Source organism: Spermophilus citellus (genome assembly GCF_964194105.1).
Source record: "Spermophilus citellus genome assembly, chromosome: 11".
NCBI lineage: Eukaryota > Metazoa > Chordata > Mammalia > Rodentia > Sciuridae > Spermophilus > Spermophilus citellus.
Genome location: NC_138192.1, coordinates 120,486,386 through 120,510,129, shown reverse-complemented (window position 1 = coordinate 120,510,129; position 23,744 = coordinate 120,486,386). Strand labels below are relative to the sequence as shown.

Below are 23,744 nucleotides of genomic sequence, written 5' to 3'. Positions count from 1 at the left end.
ACAAGGTCCAAAGAACATAAAGACAGGCTAAAAATCCTGCAAAAGAGGAATATGTATGATAATATCTCTACAGAGGGAATAAGAATTTTTTTTTAAAATAATATAGGTGTAATACTTATAGATCTAGCAGAAAAGTGGTCAGGTAATTCCCCTGACACTTTGTAACTTTTTTTTCTCAGCCATGGAGAGCAATCCTGCTGGGAGGTTTGCTGAATAGGACCAAATTCCATCTCCTTATTTTAATTTTCCTGAAGGGGTAATGCTGGGAAGCTGTTCAAAATTAAAAATAAATCTTTCAATAAGGAGACCTCCTATGTGGCCAGCCGGAAAGCTTTTCACTTAGCAGAGAATTATATATATATGCACAGTACTGCCTCATTATCTTACCATAATTTGGAGTTCACTAATTCAAAATCATTGGGATACTTTATCTTTGATTAACAAACCCTTTCTTCTTACTAGTGCAAATTAATAATGTAGGCCAAAATTCTGGGTGAATGTAGCAACCATAATCTCTATCAAAGCTCCCCTAAGCATATTTACATACACACAATTATATTTTAATTGCAGTTGTTCCTATCATTCTATTAAATTAAATTCCTTAAGAAACTCTACAGACCATGATGTCTCACTCTATAAGGAATGCATAGAATTAATAAATGTTTGCATTTAGCACCTGGAGGTCCCAGATTTAGTGGTTCTCCATTTTGCTGTCTTCACAGGGTTTTTCTCTTGTCAATAACATGTTAAAAACTAGAACCAAACATACAGAACCTCCTAGAATTCCCCATCTCTGCTCACTACCATGGAGACTTTAATGGTTGAGGGGAGGACCACTCCATGTAGGTGAAGCAACCTAAGCCAACATCAGAGCTAGTACTAGACACCTAGGAGAACCTCCTCTTGAATGTAAAAGCTGTTTTCCTTTAAACTTAGGAGGTAATCAGTAGTGTCAATATTGTCAGTGCTGCATTCTCCCCATTTGTGAGAGCAAATCATGTGAGTATCTGCATGTGGAGATTGAGGTTTAACAGGGCTTTGATGTTTTAATGGCAGGAGGAGGTGTGAATGGGCCTGTGTTCTCACATGGGTATGGAAACCATGCTAACCCAAGTCTTACCCTTTCCTGAGTTCAAACCCAAGGCTAATAGCACCTTACTGGGTTCGAAACCAATGGGCACTGAAAACAAAGGAAATTAGAGTCTGTCAGCTTTGTTGCTGGACTGCTGAGAGATGTGAGCTTTGTACCTCTGGCCAGAATGGCTAGTTTGTGACACGTATCCTCTCTCAGCTGACTGGCTGCAGGCTCCCAAATTCTCTGATTAATGTCAACTCCAACCCAACCCCCTGCCAGGAGTGGTGATGGGGAAGGAGGGTGGGAAGGGGGTGGAGGTGGGAGGGTTTTTTCCAGTGAGTCTCACCCCAGTAAAGAAGCTCCCGGAAGCCCCTGCCTGGTTAACGTCCTTTATTCCAGGACAAAGGAGCAAGTGAGCTACCTCCATGTGCCCTGCCATAGTCACTGTCCTTCTTTTGTTTAGGAAGAGATAGTCTTGAGGTTTATGAAAAATGGATAGCATCAGCCGGCTGATTGTCTTCTAGATGCTTCCCTTCAGTTTCCGTTTATTTAAGTGGACCATCTCAGGCAAATGGATAGAGGATGTGTTCCTAGGAGGAAGAAATGCAGTGTCAATGAAACAAGTTTTCTTTGCCAAGCAATAGAACTGGGAGTATTTTTTCATAAAAATATAGTGATGGCAGCCAGCGCTAATATCAGTGAGCCATTTTTACTATACATACCCAACTACCCCAGACCTGGTCTCCCGCTATGAGCAGGATCATTACTCCTCCGGGTGTGCTTGTTTAAATCGTTAGGAATGTAATCCTTTCAAGTAGTGTTCTCACCCAAACTGCACCCACACCCACAGGCAGTGATCTCCATTTTTTTTTTTTTAACTGTTTTGCCTATAACACTGCTCGGGATACTTCACAATGGGATAACCTGGTCATATCTCTCTAATACAGCTCTAATATCCTTTAGTGATAAACATCTATAAATCTGTAATACTCAGAGTTTGGAAGAGTACAGATATTTGGTAAATTACATAATTATTTAAAATGAATGGGTGTTCCTGTAATCCCAGTGGCTTTGGAGGTTGAGAATCATGAGTTCAAAGCCAGCCTCAGCAACTTAGGGAGGTCTTACGTAACTCAGCGAGACCCTCTCTCCAAGTAAAATATAAAAAGGGACTGGGGATGTGGCTTAGTGGTTTAAGTGCCCCTGGGTTCAATCCCGGTACCAAAAGAATAGGGTAATTAATTAAATTAAATTAAATGAACTAATCTCTAAAATCTTTTCTAATTCTAAAATTCCATGAATCCAAGTTACAGCCACAGACTATAAGCATGAGATTCAGGGCTCTGAGTCCTAGAGCATAATGTTTGGAAATGGACATTCCAAGAGTAAGAGGAAAATTCCAAAAATGCTTCAGCAGAATTATTATGAATTCTTTCCCCCCTCTGTCCTTTCACCCTGCCAAGGTATTTACTTGAAGAGGAAAACAGATAACTGTACCTCAAGGACAGTTGTTCTCAATCCGGTGTGACTTTTGCCCCCGGCCACCCCTGACATTTGATATTGTTTAGAGATAATTTTGGTGCAGTGAGCAGAGACCAATGATGCTACTAAACATCCCATAATGGACAGAACAGTCCTCCACACAAAAGAATGATGTGGTCCAAAATATCCAGAGTGCCCAGATTGAGAAATTCTTTTTCTAGTGATATGTTTGAAAAGCAGATCTCAGTCTCCGTAGTAATGCCTGCCTCCCAAGGTTCCCATCGCCAACTGGAGTGTCCTTGGGCTGGCTAGTGGCTCAGCACACAGGGCAACTACCCTGTTGATTTGGTTGCCCTGCTCCAAGCTGAGAGCATGATGCTCCCTTTGCTGATCCTGCAGAACAGGCACTTGTGAAGAGGCTTTGGAGGGCTTGAATCCCTTCCCAGTTATTTTGCCATCAGATGAACTGGTACTGCTTGTTGGGCTAACATTATTCTCTAGGGTTGAACAAATAAGAAAACTGCAAGAACAAAGCTACCAACAATAAAATAGTATCCTCATTGTCATAATGCCATTGTGCAGAATGGGGTAATGGATATTCAATAGCTGTTTGTTGATTAACACATTTATTTACAGCAGAAACAAACTAGTTAACTCCCTTTGTTAAGAAGTGATAAATTTAATAAACCCCAAATAATGTGTAGATACAAGAAAATAACTAAGTACAAGAGGCAGACTGTCTTTTATTACTCAACTGTTAGTTCCCATTCTCTCTTTCTCTGCCATCTTTTAATTAGACATATTATGTTATTTGAGTGGGATAATGGAGAACAGTGGGAATTCTCATCCCCACTGGGTATAATTGCTACCTGTCTGCTAGATAGTAAAAGGAAAGCTCCAAGGAACTGGTGTGAGAAAGGGGAAAATTCTTAGAGCACTTGCGTTAGGTGATGTGCTGGAGACATGGTGGAGCCAGGTTTTGTGGGGACTGAAGCTTAGACAAATTTTTTTGTTTGTGTGATTAAAGGAAAAAAAAAACTACAATATTATAAATATAAAATTAGAAACAGAGTTTTGGAAAGGGGCCCATGTAAAAGTCCTTAGTTTCAGTATGTAAAATTCTATCCCTGACTAGGTTGAAATGAACGTGATTATCAGATCAGAGCACTATTGCGTAATTGTGCCTGTGAGTAGCAAGCCATCCGAAGGAAGCACAGGGAGATAGTGGGAAGGATAGTTTGACCTGGTATGAAGGCGCTGAAAGACAAGGTCATGACAGGGGGAGATTCTGGCACAGAGTGAGGTAAGAGGGGCAGTGCAGCTGTGGTCAAAATAAGGTTCAAAATTAAAGTGACAAGCAGAAAACACATTCCTATTGATGTTCAGAATCATACTGGAATGCTAAACTCAAAGGAGATAGGATAAGGACCAAGGCTCTTCTGTAAGCTTGAGAAGAAAGGGGGTAAAAAAAAAATTTGTTGAGGGGCTGGGGTTGTGGCTCAGTGATAGAGTGCTTGCCTAGCATGCTTGAGGCACTGAGTTCAATCCTCAGCACCACATAAATGTAAAATAAAGATATTGTATCCACTTAAATCTAAATATTTGTTGATATTTGCAAGGCACAAATGTTTGGAATAGGAGTCATCAAACTATGGCCCAAGGGCCAAATCTGACCCTCTCCATGTCCTTGTATAACTCACTAAAAGTCACTTTTATATTTCTAAGGGGTTGAAACAAAAGATGAATAATATTCTCTGGCATTTGAAAATTGTTTAAAATTCAAATTTTGGTATTTGAAAATAAAGTTTTATTGGAACAAAAGTCCACTCATTTGTGCATATATTGTCCACGAGGGCTTTCCTGTAGCAGGGGCATAGTTGGTAGACACAGCCTTAGTAAATGGCCCGCTGCATGGACGTGATTAACTATCTTGCTCTTTATAGAAAAAAGTTAGCATGCCTCTGCTCTGGAGAAGTGAGTCAAGACAGGGGACCAGTCAGAAGGGAGTTTGAGATGTTGAAATGCTTCGATGTTTGTGGGAAACTGCTGTAGGCAAAGGATGTAGCGGATTAATACTTGGGATAATCTCATGTATGAAACCATTTTTATATTTGGCAAGACACCTTATTTGTTAGGTGTTTTAGTTATGTAAAAAAACAATTAGCTGAAATAATTAGATTGTATATATGCCTTGATGCTTGTGGACACTGGTCTTTTCCCATGGACGCTCAGGTTTATATGGATCCTGTGGGCACGTGCTCGGCCATTCTGAGAGGGTGGTGCTCTGATTTTCCTCTGAAGACTGCATTCTTAACGTTTTGGGTCTTAGATGCTGGTAGCAATTTTCTTCTTAAATGATCATGTGCTCTGTGTGTTTATATTATCCTCTCACTGAGATGATTTCCTGTTTGCCTTTGATGTCAAGTAAATCATGTTTTTTTTCCATACCCCCAAGACATTTAAAGGAAAAAACAAACGATAGTGCTAGAAAATATATAAAAGGAAGGGCTCTCTCCAAAGACATATTTAAAATGCTTCCAACAGATTATGAAACAATCCCATTGAGAGATTTTGCTGCCATATCATTGGTGCATCCTCAATTTTGGTATGCAATCATTAGGCCCTCGGAAGTGGTAGGTGGTTGGGAGACTTTCCTGTGCCTAGGTAATTTATAAGCTCAAGCTAGCACACAGTGGGCTTCAGAGGAGCCTGACTGTGGTTTTCTCATTAACAGCTCTGATCCAGCTACCGGCTCCTGGTTTCATTCATAATGCCCATGAAATGTACATTTTAAAAACATATAGTACATCTTTTAGAGAGGAAACATTCTTTTGATTTTAACTTTTTACTGAAAAGAATATTGTTGCTAACACTACAATTAAGGAGCATGCTCGCTCATCACAATTGTCATTTCAGATTCAAAAACACCAGCAGTCGGATAAAAGTGCAGCCCATGGTGTGGCACGAGGGTTGTAGAATTTGTATTCGGGATGGGTACCGTGGGTCTGGTGAGGGGAGGAAACTGAAAGCCTTCCAGAACAACCTACTAAATTATCCAACTTCAAGGTTGTATAAACAGCAGAGACAAGTGGTTTGTCTGTGGAGCCTAGTGGTAATTATTTTACCTAAGTAAAAGTTAGGTTGCATTTTTTAAAAATAGGTAAATATTTCACTCTAAGAAAATGAAGGTTTTATGTATACACCCAGGGCTGAGAACACTATTTTTCCTGACTCTGTTCACTTTGCTCCTACATAAATATACACACATTCATTCGTGGGAAGTGATATCCATCCCCCAGCATGCCCTTGGCAGTACCCTTCTCATTCCTTTCTCCATTCTCAGGGCTGGACTGGTTACCTCCAGCACTGCTGCCAATGTGTACAGCCTCTGGACCACCGAGGGATTTGAAAAATAAGTGCCTGGCTGAACTGAGAAGTGAGCACTGCAGGGCTAGCGAGGGTTTCAGGTGGGCTTCTAAATTATCTAGGTGTCCTTCCAACTGGAGAAATTAATTACTACCTCCTCACAGCAGCCGGCAGAGACCCCAGAGTCCAGTCTGTAATTGAACATCCATGAAAAGATCCAGAGAGACTTTATCAAAGCTTCCATTAACCCCCTGCTGATGTCTTTAAGTAGTTTTTTTTTCTCCTTTAAACATTACAAAATCCCAAAAGCCACGCAACAGGACTAATCCTGCATTGAGAGATTTTAAATCTACAGCGACTCATCGAAATGCCCGTTCATGTCACCCAAGGAACAGAGACTTTCCTTGAGTTGTGTTGTGGTTGTCCAAGAAGAGAGCATCTTGGGTGTGGTCTTCAGGTAAAAACTAGTGAGGGCTGTAGGTTTGCATTTCAAGCATCTGTTAGTATTAAAAATGGCTTTTATTTAATGAGACTTCCTCTTGGTGTCCCTCTTTCTATGTCCCCGAGACACACAAACATGATTCCTCCTCCTTTGCTTGCGCCCCAGTCACCCCAAAAATTGCAATAATGGGAAAAAAGAGGGCTCCTGACATCAGTGCAGTCACTTATCCAGTGGATGCCATGGCTTTCCTTGGAAATGTCACCCAGGCTTTGCACTCACCTGTGAGGGACAGAAGGGAGTGCTCAGTGGGAACCCAGTTCATGGTCTGCAAAATGGCTGCCAAATAGGCTCAGCACTAAAAAACAGCTTATCAAACTCCTTCTTTCTCTATTCTGATACAGGGTTAGCCTGAACTTAAGGAATTATATTGTCATTCTCCTCTGAACCATCTTTGTGTTTGGTTACAGTAAAGCAAGAAGGCTGCTTTCTAAAATGCAATCTCTCTAAAATGTCATATAGGTTGAAATTATAGTGAGTTGAAATATTTGTTCTCTTTTCCTATTGCTCTTGGGAGAGGGGCGAGAGAAAGGAAGGATGGTCCACTTTTCCTTGCTTCACACTTTGCAAATGATACTCTATGAACACAAATTTCTCAGGCAGTTTGATTCTTACTTTCATAAAAAGACTAAGGAGTGGTTGATTTTTTTTTAGGAAACTTTGGTCTGTGACATGTTCATTCAGACAAGATTAAAATATGTAGTTTCAACTTCATAGTGGGTGCTAAATAGGGGCCTGCCACCAACAAACTGAACTTCCCAGCATGTTGTAATCTTGGGTAAGAGCCACCCATTAAAACAAACATTGAAAAGGGCCAAGCTCACAAAGGCTCCCTGGAGAGTTTGTGTTTGTCTAGATAACGTACTGCCAGCTGTAAATCTGCCTCCTCAATCCACTTTTTTTTTTTGGTCTACTGAATGTGTATTTTGGGCATAATAAGTGTGAAGGTAGATGGGAGCAAAGCTTCCTTCATGTTTCTTTACCAAAGCTAAGGGCAGGCACACAAACAAGCCAAGCAGGGCTTTTGAATATGCAACTAGCAGAAAGCTTGATGGTGTATTTTTAAAAAATCTTTTAATAAAGATGTTATTATAATTTAGCAACTTTCTTTTTTTAATATTTTATTTTTTTGTTGTAGATGGACACAATATCTTTATTTTGTTTTTTTATGTGTTGCTGAGGATTGAACTCAGGTCCTCCTACGTGCTAGGTGAGCGCTCTACTGCTGAGCCACAACCCCAGCCCAGCAACTTTCTTTTTGGTGGTACATTCTTTACACTTTCCAAGATAACAAAGAACCTTGTTTTCACTGGAGAGTTGTTGATGATCTGAAGTGTTGCTGATGGAGTCCACTGAATCCTGATACTGTTGGTTTCCCAGGAGAGTGTGGCATTAGGGAGCTTCCTAGGAGAGTGCTTTGGGAGACTTGGGAGTTCTTCCAACCTACATCATCTCATTTTTCATGATTTAAAATAGAGACTGTTTTATCATTGCTGAATGTACTAGACTTCCTTCTTGCTTTGTTTTACACTGAAAGCAAGAACAACAATGGCAGATTCCTGCCCTTCCCCCTTGAAAGTTAAAAGAGTATTTTATTGTAAACAGGAACAATGGACAGAGGATTTTAAAAGCAGAAACCTCCCAGCCTTCATTGTGTACTCCAATGCAGAGAAATCAAATGATATGTGGGTGTCTCCGCAAGACTGGAGATATATTTAAGGAATCTTTCTATAATATATTAAAAATGTATTATTTGGAGAAACCCTTTAAATCTCACTGTTCACTTTTCAAAGGCATACCTTAACTGTACCTGCTCTTTGCATGATGGCTTTTTCTCTATTTCAGAGCACACAAAAAAATAACTTCCATACCACTGCTCTTAGCATGCTGGGACTCTGTTCCCGTCTTTCTCAGAAACATGCTGTGGGACTATTTCTAGGTGAGATGCTGTTCTAATGAGATGCTTCCAGGATTTAGGGATGACTCCCGGGTGGAGCCAGATTCATTGAATTTCATACCTCAGCAAATGATGTTTAAAGGGAGGCTCTTGAGATGCCCTGAACCCGCCAAATAAAATAACCCTAAAACAAATATAGCTTTCCTAATACATTCCTGGTTACTCTTTATGATTATACAATAAAGTCATTGAATTCTCAAGCTTAGATCTAGTTGAAGACATCTATTGGCCTAAGTAATATTTTAAAATTTAATAGCTCAGTTGCTTCTGCCTTGGTCTTATAATGCCTGTAGGAGTTTAAACTATCTGGCACTACAATTCAGTTTCTGGCTGATACCCCAAAATTAATAATAATAATAATAATAATAATAATAATAATAATAAATAATAATAACTCTATAGTTGCCAATTCCCAAGCTTAAAATCCATTCTCATTAATTATTCTTTTGTTCCTATTATAGCCTCCAAGAGAATTGTTGAAAAAATAGTTTCAAGTATGAGGGCTGCAAGAATATCATTTCATAACCAAATTTTTTGAGAGCACAGCATGTGGTGACCATTTGTATATGAAGTATTTTCGAAGGTACTGACTGTAATTTGCCCAAAGGTCTCTACCTCTTTTGCTTCCACTTACCAATTACTCCTTTGTATTTATCTATAGAACTCCTTCAAGAAACTTGCCAGCACCCCAAAATGGAGCAGTCCATTGTTCATGGACATTGTCCCTAGAATATCTTGACTCCTTGTGTTCCCAGACTTTCATACAGTGGAGTCAAATTGGAACAAGAACGTTATCTCAGAACTTTACCCCAATACCTACCCTGCTATTCTTTCTCTCTCTTTTCTACTCGTAACACTCTACTTCGTTATCTGTGGTCATTACTTCTCAGCCCTAACCCATTATTCTGTAAGCCTAGGGACATTTGGACTTGGGAAATGTCCAATTGGTGTAGAACATATTGATTTGCAATGAAAGTTTTACTGACATATTTCCTTTTGTGATCTGGCTCTGTCAGTAATAATCTGGAGCCTATAATTTCATGCTATAATTTATTCTTTGTCAAATATTTTTTTATTGATTTTTTTCTCTGTCTTCTGCTGATATGTTTCAAATGCAACAAGAGAAAGAAAAATAAGTTGCTAAAAAATAGCTTCAGAGTTAAAAAGTACAATAGCTAATAAAAATGCTAAGGAGCTGATATCCCCAATTTATGGTCACCATGACTTTTTTGTGAATGGCTGATGTGATCTTTTTAAATGACCATTAGAAAAGATAGTTACCCTGTTCCAACTGGATATGTGATGGGGAATTGGATGGCTTGGAAGATGACTAATGGGACTCTGGACCTTTCTGTCTTTGGGTCACCTCTTTGAATGTGGACTAGCTCATAAGTGGTCCAAAGCCCGACCATTTGGCAGCCATAGAGGGACTATGTTAATGGAATTGGTCTCAGTCCAGGTCTTAGTCGACAGGTGTTCACATCATAACTGACATTAATTGGCTTTCTAGTCTTTCAACTTGGAAGACAGTGGAACACCATTGAGACAGTGATGGGGAAGGAGTTTTTCATGATATATTCAGGCTCCATCAAAAGCCAAGGGATCAGCTCCTTGAGCTAGCACCAGCTTGGCACCTTGAAAATATTGTCTTTGTCTTTTGTGGGTTCCATTAGCTTAAGAAATTTAAAAAAAAAATCTAATTTCAAAAGATTCTCAATATCTTATAATGACTAACACTATTTTGTTGAGGTCAAAAGTGTCTCATGTATTACTGTTTTCCTATTCATTTTATATTATGGTGATTAGCTACCTCCTATAAAAACTATTTTTTGTGATAACACAAGTTATAAATGATACTCTTTGATAGAAAATATAATGTGACTACTTTATGCCCTATTGAAATGGAGACCACTGTGGAAAAGCAACACTAAGAGCCTTTTTTTTTTTTAAGAGAGGAGAGAGAGTGAGAGAGAGAGAGAGAGAGAATTTTTAATATTTATTTTTTAGTTCTCGGCGGACACAACATCTTTGTTGGTATGTGGTGCTGAGGATCGAACCCGGGCCGCACGCATGCCAGGCGAGCGCGCTACCGCTTGAGCCACATCCCCAGCCCCACTAAGAGCCTTTTACCAACATAAATTTTACATCATGAAATTAAGGTGGTTTCAGTGAATGCTAAAATCTTCTCTGACTCCAGAATCAGATGCCATTCATTCATTCACTTGGGGCCATGTCCTGGGGACACTTTGGTCTGAATTGAAGGAGATTGTCAGTATTATTAGTATGATTAACATTTTACCCTGAAGATACCTAGGTTCATCTCTTGGTGTATGTTTTAACTTCACAGATGATTTAGATGTCCCTATAGTAACTGCCAAAGCCACAACTTTCCTGAATTAGTTATCACACTAAAAACATGGTGACCACAGCCACATGGATCTATGTATTAAAACAGACAGGCTTTTTTAGCAGAATGATCAATGTCTTGCCTCTTTCTGAAAAGCTTTTCCATGGTAGGAAATCATCAAGCATCCGATATAAAGTAATGAACAAGGTTTTTTATTGGTCAGTTTCTGGAGTAGGCTTTTAAGTATTTCTGCCTGTAAATGTAGAAATTCAGTGTGGAAAGTAAAAGGCAAGAGCGAAGATTTACTGGGTGCATCTATCATCCTGGCTTTTAGAGTCTTTGTGATTAATACATGTTTAATTGGGGACTGATCTAGATGCTTCAGATGTCAGAAAGCTAAATGTTACAGCATTGTCTCCGTGGTTCCTAGCACAGCAGGACGATTAGCAGCTGTCTGAGGAACAAAGAGAACCTGAGGCCCACAGCAGCACTTTTTATTTTCCAGATTTGGAATGTCTGATGCTCTCCAGTGGAGCTGACAGCTAAAGGAACAGAAGCCTTGGTTCACAGCAGTTAATCTCTCCCTTTCTCTCATTCCTGCTCTGGAGAAGGGAACCTTTCCCTTACCAATTAATTTTGGAGGGTGTTGTAGGTCATGGAGGACCTACCTTTGGCCAGGATTCTCCAAGTACATCATACATAAAACAATTTCAACTAAGAATTGAAATAGTACAGATTTTTTTTTTTTTTTTTTTTTTTTTAGCTTAGTTAGGCCCAACAAGTTCATCTTACTGGAAGAATTCAGGGGGAGGGTAGATTTATCTATATCTATCATCTATCTATCTATCTATCATCTATCTATCTATCATCTATCTAATTTTAAAGCAGTTGCCTTGCTCAGGCAAAACTTTCCAGTGAAAAGACTTGTTTTCCTGTTAGCCTCAAACTGGCGTTCTTACTCAACAGGAAATACATTCGCTGAATCCTGCCATGTTTCTGCTGGCAAGTGTTGGGCTATCCTTGTCAGAACCTGCCAACGAATTTCTTAGTAAGCAAGTATTGAGGAAAACAAGCAGCTCCCAGACGAAACACAGGACCTACTAGAGCTATGACAGGAACTTGGGTGCTTCTTAAGAAATTCCCTGTGAATCCTGGTGGGTGTGGACCTTAGTTCGGAGTTAAGCTGCCACTCATTACCAATTCTAGAAGGGATCCTGGGATTATACTTGTGGCAATGCTAATTCATGATAATAGCTATTTTAAAAGTAAAGCAAGAATTTAGTAATGCTTTTTTTTTTTTTTTTTTAACTTGAAGAGGGAGAATTACTATGATGCTCAGGGATGAAGCATCATGATTAGTTACAAAATTCTGATTTGCAAAAGTGCAGATGTTCCATACATGTTTAGATTCTTGTCCACATGGTTTACTAAAAATTATGGATGAGTTTTTCTAATAATGATTAGAAATTCTTCATCTTTAATACTCTTAGTTAACATTAGTATTCATTTTATAGTCTTTATGTTGTGAAATATATACACATACAGGAAAGAGCCTAAGACTAGAATAGATAGTCATTCATTGAGTTATCTCAAAGCAAACACCTATGTGACTATTACACAAGCCAAGGAACAGAACAAATGAAACACTGCAACCTTCCCGAGGCTGTTTTGGGTAGCACCTTTCCCTAATGCCAGATATCATTATATTGTTTTGAAATAGATTTTTAAATTAGAAATAGTTTTTGTTTTAGTCCCATATCCATTCTTCAGGTTAGTTCTATATGAGATGAGTCATCACCAGAAACTTGAAGGTTTGTCTGTGGGCAGGGATTGTGTCTAAATTACCTTGGGTTTCTGGCAGCCACTAATGTATGTACGAGGCCCTGTACCTGATGTGTACCGACTTCAGGAGGACTTGCTCCAACGCTTTTGCTGCTGCTGCTGCTGCAGGAAGTCCTTCAACCTTCAAGTTGCCCATTTCCCATTTCCAGTGAAAGCAGGAGAAGACACTCTGTGCTTTCTAGAGATCTGTCATTGAGATTGTGGACTCTCCTACCAGTCTCTCAAATTTGCCAAGTCTAAGCTATATCTTTAGGTCAAGTTATTCAAACTGTTTGCATCTTATTTTCCTCATATATAAAATGGGATAATAATAGTACCTGTTTCATAGGGTTTTATGATGTTTATGTGAATTAATTCATGCAGAAAATTTGGAATAATGCCTGATATACCATAATAACCCAATAAATGCTAGTTCAGTGTGTGGGTTATTGTAGACATATGGTCTAGAAAGAGGATCACATAGATTGACTCGGGCAGACTTGGGTTTTAAATCTCATTTTATAGCTTTAATCATATTATTTAATCTCTCTGTGCCAGAGTTTCCAAAATTTGAAAATCAAGGGTGATAATCATAACTACTTCGAAGAGTGGCGAGAACTGAAAGCTTTCCGTGCAAGTGTCTTGCAGAGCAGGCCGATAGCATCTTTTTTTTGCTCTTTAACCCATTCTCTGTTTAGCTCTGATTCACGCGGCCTAAGTTTTCAACTGCTTAACCGTTAATTGTGCAAGGAAGAGTAAACTAAGTCTTTTCTGAAAAGAAAAACTCAACTAAGCCATTTGGAGAACCCCACTGTCTTTTCCCATTTAACATTAACACAAGCTCAGTTGAATCTTTTGGCCCAGTGTTTTGTGATTCTGCTGAACTCATTCACTATTGGAAGACCTGTGGCTGTGATTATGTCCCTGGAAGCTGCACGGCCTCTGTTGCTGCCATTGCTGACCTCAGGGTGGCACGCTCCAGTTTTTCACAAATGACTGGGTATCTGCTCATAGTGCATCGCCAGGAACTGGAGAAAACCTGGAGGCTATTCTGGCAGCTCCCAACCACAGATCAATCTTCTGTAGGCTAGAGCGTGCTACACTTCATTTAAGTTCCTTGTTGTATGAAAATTCCTTTTTTTCCCCCCCTAAATGACCCCACTTTGCTTGAATGGGTACCTGCTGTAACCCAAATGTCAATCAGTGGGTGACTGCAATAGAAAATTATTTCTTGCTCAAGTCACATACAGTTGGAGGTGACAAGGAGAGAGTCAGTGTGGGGCTTCCAGGACCGGCCTAAGAATGCATCAACCTCCAGCTGGCAGATTGCCAGTGAGAGAGAATAGAGTCACGAGGGAGCTATTTATGGGTCAGGTCTTCAAGAAAAGTAATCACTTCAACCCGCATTCCACTGCCCAAAACCCAGTCATATGAACCACCCTAGATACAAAGGAGTCTAGGAATGCGGTCTTGGCTAGGCAGCTCCATCCCAGAAACAGCTACTTAAGAGAAAGAAGCTTGCACCTTTGGACTTGAGCCAAAGGGACCAATCCCAACACCTTCCACTTCTGTATGCAAATGCTTTCCATGAAAGCTAATAATAGCACCACATTCTGTTATTTTAGAGTTTTATTGATACTCACTGTAAAGAATATGTTGAAAATAATCTGCTGCCTACCTGTCTGAAAAAAAAAAAAAGAATGTGATGTGCCATTCCATTGAAAATTCTTATTAAAGTTTTGGTTCATATTAAGCCAGAAATAAAGACTCTTGAGTTAAAGACTTTGCAAAGTTTTATTCTTGAATTATTCAGTTGAAGCATTATTAGTGCTGCAAAATTAGATCCCTTAAAAATCCTTGAAAGCATGGGTCAGTGGTATCATTCAGTGTGTTAATATGCTGCTTCATTTTATGGTTATTTGTTTAAAATAGTCTCTATACTGACCTTGAAAATCACTGTTATGGAAAACAAATATAGTCTACCCATGTCTTCGAAGTATAAAGTAGTATGAATATTTCCATATTTACCTGTAAATGTGCTTTATTTAATTTAGTCTTCTAAAGGTTTTGATTGAGAATTTCTTTCTTTTGATGCTGTTGTTGTTAAATAGGAAAAAAAATCTATCGATTTGAAATGATCAATTTTTTTCTATACCTTTTGTTTTTTGTTTCAAAAACAGTTTCTCGTGACTCTAAGTAAATGTGCTAATGGATGAGGGTTGTAACAACTAAGAGCTGTGGGATATATTGCCTGAGTTCTTACATTTGTGATGTGTCCACCAATGATGGTTCAAGTTGAGTTTTTAAATTACTTTACCCAAGCAATAAGAGGGATAAACCCAGCGGATTGTGCTGCAAACAAGATCATGTGTATGTGAAGGCACTTCATAAACTGTAATACCATAAACCACTGTACAGGCAATAATAAAGCAACATCAGCAATAGCAGATTGATCAGTGACACGTGGTTCCATCCATTGTAAGCTTTTGAGAAGAAATCCTTTCCTTTTGGTGGGATGTGGAATAAAGCAATTAATATTAGCACCAGTGTTCTTAACATCTCTGAGATGCAAAACCCTTAATCACAAGAATATCATTAGTGCTCTGAAGCATTTAATTTTGATGCTTGACAGCCTTTTAAAATGCACAAACCTTTGATAAAGAGCAAATCAGAACTGTGGTATTGAATCGAGAAAGAAAGTAGGAATAAAAACTACCTTAATCTCTAAATAATTCAATTTAAATATGCTATTTGCATTAAGCAGAAATACATATGAAAGGTGGGTTTATTTTGTCCATCAGGAAAAGATCCCTTGAGTAAACATGATCCCTGTTAGGTCCAGGTCCTGGGGAGGGAAAAGATAACCCTGCTGTAGTTAAGGAATCATCTTTCCTCCCAACACTAGCTATTGTATGTGACTGACATCCAGGGATTCAGACTCCTCTTTCTTTAGGAGCGGTTTTCACTCTTCTTGACTACAGACCTTTCATTGCATTTCTTTATTTCCGGCCTCATCCCTCCGCCCCTCTAATTTGAGCTGGTAATGAAATGCAGTCTGTTTTTCCCCCACACAGTTTTTAATTCATTGCTAGTGGTGTTGGACTCAAGAAAACAGTTTCCCAGCCCAGGAACCAAGTGCATCTTCCTCCCGCCCCCTTCCTCTTCTCCAAGTCTCTTTTTCTCTTCTCCATCCCATTTGGATGTCACAAGTACCAAACTGCTGCAGTAAAATGACTTGTAGGTGTTTAATGGCAAGTCATTGAGGAAGTGAATAAAAGAAAATTGGAGCATTCGCGTCAGTGGGGAGCAAAGGAGAACTGCTGAGCTTTGAACCAAAGAAAGTTAAATTTGCCATTTTCTTAAAGGGAGCCACCTCTGTTTGACATCAAAGCATCTTTGGTAATTCTTCCTTGTGAAATGCACCACTGTTGGAGTCATGATAGAACCCCCTCATCTGTGCTGTTTCTGTTTATCCAAAACACACACAGAGATAAAACCCACATGTGCCTGCTGAATGCATCTTGGTCCTCTCTCAGACCAAACGTAACCACAGGTACCTAGCAAATGGGGATTCTTTTGCAAAAGCAGTCTCCATTTCTCAGGGATATATGAACTTTGAAAAAAAGTAATTTTGGGGTGAAATTTATCTCGATTTTCTGTTAGAAAACTCAAATCTTTTCAGCTTCCATGCATTGGTGATTTTTTTCTCTTTTTATCTTCTTTTTCTCTTTGGCCCCACCCATAAAAATGGCATCTTACCACAATTTTTTTTGTTTCCATGGATCTGTAGAGACTTGGTTCCAAATGCATAATCCTGTTGCCTCTACTGACTGCCCATGGCTCCCCATTACCCTCACTCTTCTGTGTGTTTTTCTGGTAGTTGTGAGGGGCACAGATGGTAACAATGCAACTCCTAGCAGGGCCTGACTTGTTACAAGCACTGGATTTTCAGAGGTTAACTCTAGTTTTACAAAACAAGGGGAATGCTCAGAGTCCTTTCTGGATTAGGATGATGACTTTAGAATCTCAATACCACTTTCCCTTTGTCACTAGTAAGTCAGCAGAGCTATTTGCATATGCAAATACAGACCCAGAGGAGAACTTTGAGAAAATTGCCAAACACCTTCATCAACCTAAAGAGCGTCCCTCAAAATGTTGTCTGTAACAGGTGCTCTGAAGCCTCGTTTTAATGCTAACTTACAGTTTTTGACATTTTACAGCCTGTGTGTTTGAAAAATTTTCATAAGTTAGAAACAGAGACCCCATTTATAATTAGAATTGTCATTTGCTTCACCTCCAATTGTCAATGTCTTGATTAACCTAAATAGCAAAACTAAACCCACAAAAGGTCATCTGAAACAGGTGTAGGTAGAAAGTTGTTTTAAGGATAGCTTGTGATCGGTACTTTATATTTAGAAAACATTTCACTGTCTACAAAGATTTTTTTAGATCCATTTCAACTTTTATGCACTCAGTATTGGTGATTGGCTATGTGTAAGATGTCTGGAATGAGATGAACAAGGTAGAACTCAGCCCTTAAGAACATGCATTCTGGTGGATTACAAGCTTGTAGATATTTTGCAAATGGGGAAACTGAGATGAGAAAGTTTGAGTGGCCCTAGTCAGATGGCAGCTAGTAAATGTCATACCCAGAATTTTTTTTCTAGAATCTTCTCTAAGTCCATTGAGCTTTCACCAAACTAGCAAAGCGACAAGTACTTACAGCATGTAGAGCAAATGATTTGTCATCTTGTCCTTGGTTCACATATCTTAAGGAGCCTCCCTCCACACAGAATCAAACCCTGAAAATTACAATCACACCTGCAGCAGGTGCACTATTCTTGTTCATGCTTTCCTAGTTCCCTCTCTTCTCTGTCCCCACAACCCTTGACCACACCCCACCAACCTTTCTCCAGACCTCCCGTGGTGTGCTTGCAAGATACCATGTACCCCTTTCTTATTCCAACTTTTGATCCCTGGGCACTGCCATTCCTCATGCAAATAATGTTTAACTTTTAAAACAAGAATACCTATTTATCTCTACTTGTAAGTTTCTCAGGAAACTTATTACTGAAAGAATGCGTATGTCTGTATGATTTGTAAGGAATAGGGGAAATGAAGGATGCATTTTGGGTTAAAAAAAAAAACTACCAAAATCCCCATGAGAATAAAAGGAAAAGATGGGCTCAGTTTTGGTATCTCAGAACAGGAAAATCAACATGCATTGGTCAAACTACTAAGAAAGTGTGAAAGCTAGACTTCTTGGAATTAAATCATAAATCCTTCTTTAGAGTCCACCTTGTAGTAGGGTTTGCCTTTGTGACTTGTTCATCCATCAGCTTTCTGTAATCATGCTGTCACCTAGCATGAACAGCCCTCTTTGCTGCGTGTGATATCTAACCATTAAACAATGCCTGCTTTTGTTTAGGAGTGCAAGACGCTTCTTACAACAACCATTGCTTTAATGAAGGCAGTCCGTGGGTGGATAGGAATGCTTTCCAATCTATGTTGCATGACTTTGTTTCAGTGAGAATGTGCACATCAGCCCCCAGCTTCCTCCTGGCCTCACCTCTGACTCTTCAGTAGGTGAATTTTGTGTCTATGGATATAGACACAAAATCTCCCTATCACCATGAAAAAGTGTGAATAAGAGGATTAGCAGACACTGCCTTCTTTTATACTATAGAAAAATGAGTTCTTGGGTTGATATTAGAAGGTATCTTTGTGTAAAACTAACACGGAAATTTCCTTACCTTTCTTCAGCTAAAGAGAGGCTAATGTACAAGATGGTACATGATTCAAGTTCAGCCTTGTTCAGATCATTCCTCACTGATCTTTGCCTTGTTCAGAAATTGCTGGTTCAGTGTGTGCTTGGTGGATGAGTCAGTACTGAGGAAGCACTTTATCTGTACAAGGTTTTAGAATAAAAATCAGAGAGGTTACATAGAGGTAACAGAGTGATTTTATCTTCTTGATCTTTTTATGTTGATCAAAATTTCTACCAGGCTCAGAAGCCCTCTTTTGAACTAAAGCCTGGATTTGTTAATTTACCATGGATTTGAGGAGATTGTTCAATATGTTATTTTGTTATTGAATTATCATCTCATCCAATTCTGTTAGCAAAGGGCAGAGCCCTGGGATATTGGGATTTAGGATCCAGATATTTCTAACTGGTGTAGAGTCGGGCAATATTTACTGAAGTGTACAAACATACTGGCGGTGCCATTAGAAATAATTTCCGGGAAGAATCAGTTGGGATGTTACCTAATATTGAATCATCTTGTAAAAAGGTTAGTTCCATCTCGAGTCTCAGTCAGTAACTCTTGAGTATTCCAGGGTCAGAATCTCAAGTCAGTGCCTGTACATTCTTCCTGCTTCCCTAACACCAGCTAATCTGTTTTTAATCATGCTTGGGGTGATGAGAGTGCCCAGAAAACATTGATAACATTGCTTCATCTACACCCATTTTTAGGGTTACCTGCCATTAATTAGAAGAGATAATAGAGTTTAGTTCATGCCAACAAATGGGAAATATTTTTCCAAAAATAATTAAGCTTAAAAAATAGTGTATCTATATAAGAAAAATATTACTAAGGTCTTAGCACAAGTGGCAGAGAGATGTGGTGGCATGAGAGGACTGATGTTATAAGAGCCACTGAGGTAGGGGAAGATTGGGAAATCCCATTGCCAAAACCCTTATGGGGGGAAATGAGCCACGGGCAGGCACATGTGGCCATGCAAGGGCTCCAGATGGAGGGTTGGAGGCTGTGTTGGGTAGAAAAGGCGAGGAAAGCACCTTGTGTGTGACATCCCAGTTGCCCCCTTTCTAAAGTGACAGTGTGGCAAAGCTCAGCTTTTCTCAAACCAGGGCTCCTGCCAGAGAAAACACAAAGCTCTCCTTCACGGGTGAGGGAAGACTTCCATATTACACTACAATGCACTTGTCTGCTGTAGCTACTATTCCCAGCATCCTGTGGCCATGGAGGGCTTTTGTCACTGTGGCCTGGTAACACACTCTTCTGAAAGATATAGGTTCAGTGAAGAATTCAGATTGAACAGCCATACAAGGTAATATTTTTTGTGTGTGAATCAGAACTACTTCTTTTCCTGTCCCTGACTGCACAGTCTCTAGTAGGGACTGACGACCGAGATCAGCATAGCAGTGCTCTGACTGTCACCATCCGAGCCTTCTATTTTATTCAGTCCTTCTTGCCTCACACTTGTATTTCTCTTTAATCTCTCTTTTTTTTTTTTCTGCATTCTGATGACACCTGAGTCTAGGTACACACTCTTGTTCATTTATTTTCACATTGGTACCCATCGATTTTTCCAAGCAGGGCTGCCTTGGAAATATTCGATGAGCCAACATGATTATATGATATTGCTGACTCCCTGCTTGAGAGTTTTGAGCACCTTGGTTGAGCTCATATTCCCTTTGAATGGTCACAGGAACGCTGCTGCTCCAACTTCTAAAATAGAAATTGGATTCATTTCCCACATGCAGCAGTTTAGTGATAACCCAAGCAGAGAGAAGCTGTCTTAGTTCATCAGTGCACTGTGAGGCCGGGCAGGCAATTCTTTCCCAAGGAATCTGTCGATTATCAGAATCTAACCCAGACTATTTTGGAGAGAAAGTTCATTTTATAATTTTATGATTTTCTTCCCTCCTGCTTTCTTTCTAACGGCTTTCACTAGTCTGTTTCATTTCCCAATCTCGAACATTGGAACTTAAAGAGCCCCTTTTTATAAAGTGTATGGTAAAAATGCTCTGTTAGGAGATGTATTTATTACCTGGAATGAAACGGCTTTTTGCAGGCAGACAGTCTTCTTGGCCCTTTTGCTGCCTACGTATTTAAGAAAGTTGCTCCTTGTATTTCACAGGGCAACGGCTGTGTCAACCAGTTAGGAGAGAGCATACATGTGTGCACATGCATGTGTGCGTGTGCTCGTGTGTGTGCTGGGGGAAGGAGCCCTAATGGACGTAACGAGCACATTTCCGTTTTTCATTTTCCTCAGATGTTCAGTGGCTTCCATATGTGTGCTGCGTGCAGCTTTGTTCATCCCCTTTGGTATTGCTAACCTTGGAGTTGCCCTTGATGGAGAACATGTGTATGCATTGTGTCTTTCACTTGTGTTTATGCCTGAGATCCAATCTGGAACCGCTTTGACATTGAAAGAGAGAAAGAGAAATATCGGGAGGGGTGTGTGTGTGTGTGTGTGTGTGTGTGTGTGTGTGAGTGAGAGCGAGCGAGAGACCCCATCTTGAAGCTTCCTGAAAAAGAGATGCCAGGCTGTAAAATTAGTACCTCTAGGAGCCAGTCCCTGCTGGAGTGGCCTCAGCGTGCCGTGACTATGGTGTGTCCAGTTGGTTGTCCTGCCACTAGTGGACCCATTTGAGGTGGTAAAGTGGGTTTGAAGCTTTTCCTATTCTGTTTGCAGAGACCATTTATTTTACTTTTTCTTATTGTTTTCCTCTGAAAAAAGATAAGGAGTTGGAAGTCTTCTATGTAGGGGGAACACAGCATGACCCAACTGAATTTATTATTCCTCGGTAGCCATATATATATATTTTTAATTTGTTTTCACAGAGTTCCACAATTTGGGAACAAAATCCAATATACATCCAATTTAGGAACATAATTGGCACCCCTTCTCTGGTTCCACAGACCAGTATTTCTAGATAAGCTTCCTCCTCCCCCTCTGGTTATTGTCAGTCACAGCAGAGCAGTGATGGCAGTGGCTGGAGGTGTGACCGCTTCAGGAGGGGAGCAGGCGCTATGCAGCCTCGTTTCACACATCTCAATCATGGCCTCCTTCCCTCTCCCAATAGCACACCCAGCAGAGGACTGCGTCTGTGTCTTTCTTGGTGGAAAGAAGAAGAGTTGTTACTCAGCAGGCACAAGCAATATTTCAACTCTTGTGAAATAGTTGCAAAATTTATGTCCAGAGAGACCACCCTTCATGCTTTATTTGTCGTCTTCATTATTTTCACGGTTGTGTTTAAACTGAAAACTCATACTGTAATTAAGCAGTGCCTTTATTTGTATTGGAAAGTATGTAAATCGTTTGCCTCCTGGTATTCCCCACACTACCAGGAAAGAGCTGCACATTCTCTTGCTTGTATAAAATTAAATATCAGTAAGATGACACTTCAAATACCTGGAGATAGGATGTGAGTCAGGTCTCCCAAAGACTCTTATGGTTTACCAAAGGTCAAAGGCCAGAGAGCATGCTCTGAACACGCAGTTTGTATGAGGAACAACTCCCAGTGCCTATGGAGCTGCAGACCCACCAGGCCTTTGCTTCAGAGATGGTCTTATGAAGTCAAACCATGTAAGCACATTTTGGACAGAATGATGCGCTTTTGTACTGAAGAAGAGCAAAATGATCAAAAGGAAAAGGATTCCATATGATTTTTTTAAGTAGGATGGAATTATTGACTGATACCACCAAAAACATTTTTTCCCCTAAAATAAAATGTTTTGTTTTTCCCAAATAGCACCATCATCCATTGCTTTGGTCCAGGCTAAAGAAGTTACAAGACACAGCGTGGCACTGGCTTGGTTAGAACCAGATCGGCCCAATGGGGTAATCCTGGAATATGAAGTCAAATACTATGAGAAGGTATTGCTGGATGAGCCACTTTCCTCCTTTCTCTTGCTGCCTTCCTCCCTCCTTCCCTGCTCCATCTTTCCCTTCCTCCCTCCCTCCTGCCTCTTGTGTTCAGGTGTTGGCCAGTTCTAAACTGGGATATATCTGTGAATCCCAAAACCAAATGCATCTTACTTCCCAATCAAATCTGGTTATAACATTTATTATTTAATTAGTTATCTTGAAAAATAGAGAAAGGTATATTGTGTTCTAATATCATTATATTCTTTCTAGTAATGAGAAGCAAGACTGCTGAGAAGTCCTAATCTATGAACCTTCTATCAGGGAGAGTGACTCATAACAGTGAAATAATGATCTGTTTAAGTAGGTGACTGCTATTCAGAATGAGGGTGTGGGTTTTGATGACTTTTAATAGAAAATCAAGGAAGGAAAATTACATTCTTCAACCTCTTAAAGTTACAGAAAGGCATTATTTTTACAAATAACTTGTCTCTTAAAGGACAATTCTGAAGAGAGCTGTTTGCACTCAAGGCTGTCTAGAAAATGAACAATTGTCCTCTCCTTTTAAAGATAATCACTTATGGACTTCCTTATTAAAAACAGAAAAGGGACTGGATTTTTTAATTGAAATCAGATTACAGTATTTTTTGGCATTTTCCAGACAGAAAATAGAAAAAGACAAGGGACCTTCTTATAGTTATTTCTTTTAAATTGCTGGGTGTGGAGCTAGAAAAGCCACCAACCATCATTTAATGTTCTTTTCAAAAATGATTACGAGTAAAGATCTGTATGTGCTCAGGTTCAATGGCAGCCAGACCTAGCTCTGTGCTTCTTTCAACCTCTAAGAAGTAACTAGGATGTTTACCTGCCTGGCTCAGTGGTCTGTTGTCCCAGCTGCTCTGGAGGCTGAGGCGGGAGGATCACAATTCCCAGGTCAGCAAGATTCTGGGTCAAAATAGAATTTTACAAATGGGCTGGACACACAGCTCAGTGGTAGAGTGTTTGCCTACCATGTGTGAGGCCCTGGGTTATATCTGTAGCAACACACACACACACACACACACACACACACACACACACCTCAAAAAAAGAAAGAAAGAAAGAAAAAGAGTCCATAGAAGAGAATGTAGAGTTCGAGAGTTCTGCCCCACTTACTTTCAACCTCTGAGGAGATTGTGTTAGTTCCCTCAATGTTGGTCCTAGAGTAAGCAGAAGATTTATGATTTATTTTGCCACCTTTATCAATGTTATCTTTCTATAATGTAGGATCAGAACGAACGGAGTTATCGTATAGTCCGGACGGCTGCCAGGAACACGGACATCAAAGGCCTGAACCCCCTGACTTCCTATGTCTTCCATGTGCGGGCCAGGACGGCGGCTGGCTATGGGGACTTCAGTGAGCCCTTGGAGGTCACAACCAACACAGGTAACATGGACCCCTGATTCTACTCCCTCGGAGATTTTTTCTGTACAGGGCCAATTCCACCAACATGAAACCTAAGGAGCCGTACTTGATTTTTGGTTAGGCAGACATTTTGTTGTAATGAATGCTGCATGGAGTAAGATGGCCCGTGTCTGCCACTTA

General features: G+C 39.9%; 1 protein-coding gene across 2 annotated transcripts in view; it reads left to right on the top strand.

Moving 5' to 3' along the window:
- The window catches only part of EPHA4 (EPH receptor A4), a 137,841-nt gene that overhangs the window by 79,994 nt on the left and 34,103 nt on the right, over window positions 1-23,744 (top strand). For both annotated transcript variants that reach the window (XM_081260736.1, XM_081260737.1), the window contains exons 6-7: window positions 22,047-22,171; window positions 23,426-23,585. In XM_081260736.1, the coding sequence (XP_081116862.1) occupies window positions 22,047-22,171; window positions 23,426-23,585 (285 nt within the window). The remainder of the gene's footprint in view (window positions 1-22,046; window positions 22,172-23,425; window positions 23,586-23,744) is intronic.